At 37.3% G+C, this 2161-nt stretch overlaps 1 protein-coding gene across 1 annotated transcript in view; it reads left to right on the forward strand.

Annotated features, from left to right (window-relative positions):
- Positions 1-2161, forward strand: part of LOC102193647 (calcium/calmodulin-dependent protein kinase type II subunit beta-like) — a 72483-nt gene that overhangs the window by 14611 nt on the left and 55711 nt on the right. Inside the window, exons 3-4 of the mRNA XM_013910206.1 lie at positions 1403-1462; positions 1961-2015. Of these exons, the coding sequence (XP_013765660.1) occupies positions 1403-1462; positions 1961-2015 (115 nt within the window). The remainder of the gene's footprint in view (positions 1-1402; positions 1463-1960; positions 2016-2161) is intronic.

Here is a 2161-nt window from a genome sequence, read left to right on the forward strand (position 1 = left end):
GGGGGGTCATAACCCTCTAACCCCCCTGGAAATTACGCCCCTGGTTCCACCACAACCCAAAGATGCACTATTGGATTGATTCAGTTCAGGTGAAGGAAACCACCAGACATGATTTCAGCTTTGTGACACTGTATTTTATCCTTAAAGTAGCCATCAGAAGATGTGTAGATAGCGATCATAAAAGAATAAACACGGTCAGCAGCAGTAGTTGGTATGCGCTGGTGTCAAAATGCTGCTCAGCCAGTACTGAAGCTCAGAAAATATCCCTATAAAATAATTCCCACATCATTTCTTTATTGATATAACACATCCACTGTGGAACCACTGTTTCATGTTGTTTGCACCAAATGTTGCACAGACACACCAGGCAACAAATTTTAGTCTCAAAGTAGTTTTCTTTGCAACCAGGAACGGCAGGCAGTGTGGTCTTCTGCTCCTTCCTGCATTCAGAGATGCTCTTCTGCATATCTTGGTTGTAATAAGTGGTTATTTGAATGACTATTCTCTTCCTTCTGGGTGGAAGAATTATGGCTATGCTCCTTTGAAGTCTGGGAGTAACAAGGTGTCTTCTCCTAGTGAACCGCTGCTCATTTTCTCTTTACGGGACCAGTCTTTGTAAACCCCAGAGTTGGTTGTGTGGGAAAATCCCAGTAGATCACGAGTTTCTGAAATATTCAAAGTTCAAAGCCACTTAAACATAATATATTAAATTTATGTTGCATTATGGAGAAAAATGTAACACACACACAAAAATTCAGCAACATTATTTAAATTCAGTTTGGTGTTTTATGATTTGAACAACTTGTATTTTTGCTAAATATTCATGCTCAGTTTTTACATAGACTCTTGAATTCATGGACACGAAAAATGCTTTGTATGGATGGATATTTATTTGATCTTTTTGACCTTTTTTTCATTACGTCTTCATTATTATTTATTTATTTATTTATTTTTTTGTGCAGTTTTATGTTTAAGGAAATATTGTTTTTCTTGTGCTCTAAATGACCAGAAAACAGTTATGTTGTCAGTCACCAATACAGAAACTTGCTGAATCTTGTGGGCCTTAGTGAAGATCACCCATTAAACTATGGAGTAAAACAAGAATGTGTTTGTTTGTTTTTTAAATTATCGTATGTAGCACTGGAATCCACCTTGAGCCTTCTTAGTTTAAAACTTGGAAGAACAACACGCCTTATTATGTTTCACTTTTTCCATATTTTACACCCACTGGGTTCCTTTGCGTTCTCTTCGTCCTTTGTGACATGAAACCATTTTCTAAACTGTTTTTGACACATTTGACTTTATCGTCCTAAAAAGCCTTCTACAATATAGATATAACATATTTATAACCCAAGTTTAACAATAACTCTGACATACCTCTCTCTCTTTTGTTGCGCCTCAGATCACCAGAAGCTGGAGCGAGAGGCTCGTATTTGTCGTCTGTTGAAACACCCCAACATCGGTGAGGACATGCTTTTCTTATTTTCAACCCACTGAAAATAATTAATTTAAATGAGTTTGAATCCATTTAAAAGTAAAGACCAGTTTAGATTTGATTAACAGTCTTTTATTCCTGATACAGAACAATTTCTTTTTTTTTGCCAAAACACACACTTAACATTTTTTATTAAAAGATCCAATAGAAGTATATCGTTTTATTCATTTGTTGTTTAAACCGAACCCTGTATTGCCAGAAGCTCCTACCCTATTGTAAATACATATGATGTAAGACTCAATTATTTCGACTCCCTGTGGTTTCTACCCCACGCGCACCCTCACTATCTCTTTATCTCACCTTTTTCCTTTTTTAAAAAAAACAACCGAAAACTTAAAATGCAGCAGCCATCCCCAGTGTTTTTCAGAAACTCTTTGAATAACCATCATAGCTTGAATGCTCCAGCTACACAGAGCCCAGGAATCACTTTATCTCTCTCAATCTCTCTTTTTTTTTCTCTCGCAGTTCGTCTTCATGACAGTATATCAGAGGAGGGCTTCCACTACCTCCTGTTTGACTTGTAAGTCATCGTCATCGTCGTCATCCTCTCCTCTCTGCTCCTCCTCATCCCTTTTCATCTTCTGCCCCCCTTTTCTTTTAGCTCCTGCCTCTCAGTTTTCCCAGCTCTTCCATATACATATACAATTGCATAACTCTCTCTTATAT

Source organism: Pundamilia nyererei, unplaced genomic scaffold (genome assembly GCF_000239375.1).
Source record: "Pundamilia nyererei isolate P.nyererei 1_Seehausen unplaced genomic scaffold, PunNye1.0 scaffold00038, whole genome shotgun sequence".
NCBI classification, from domain to species: domain Eukaryota; kingdom Metazoa; phylum Chordata; class Actinopteri; order Cichliformes; family Cichlidae; genus Pundamilia; species Pundamilia nyererei.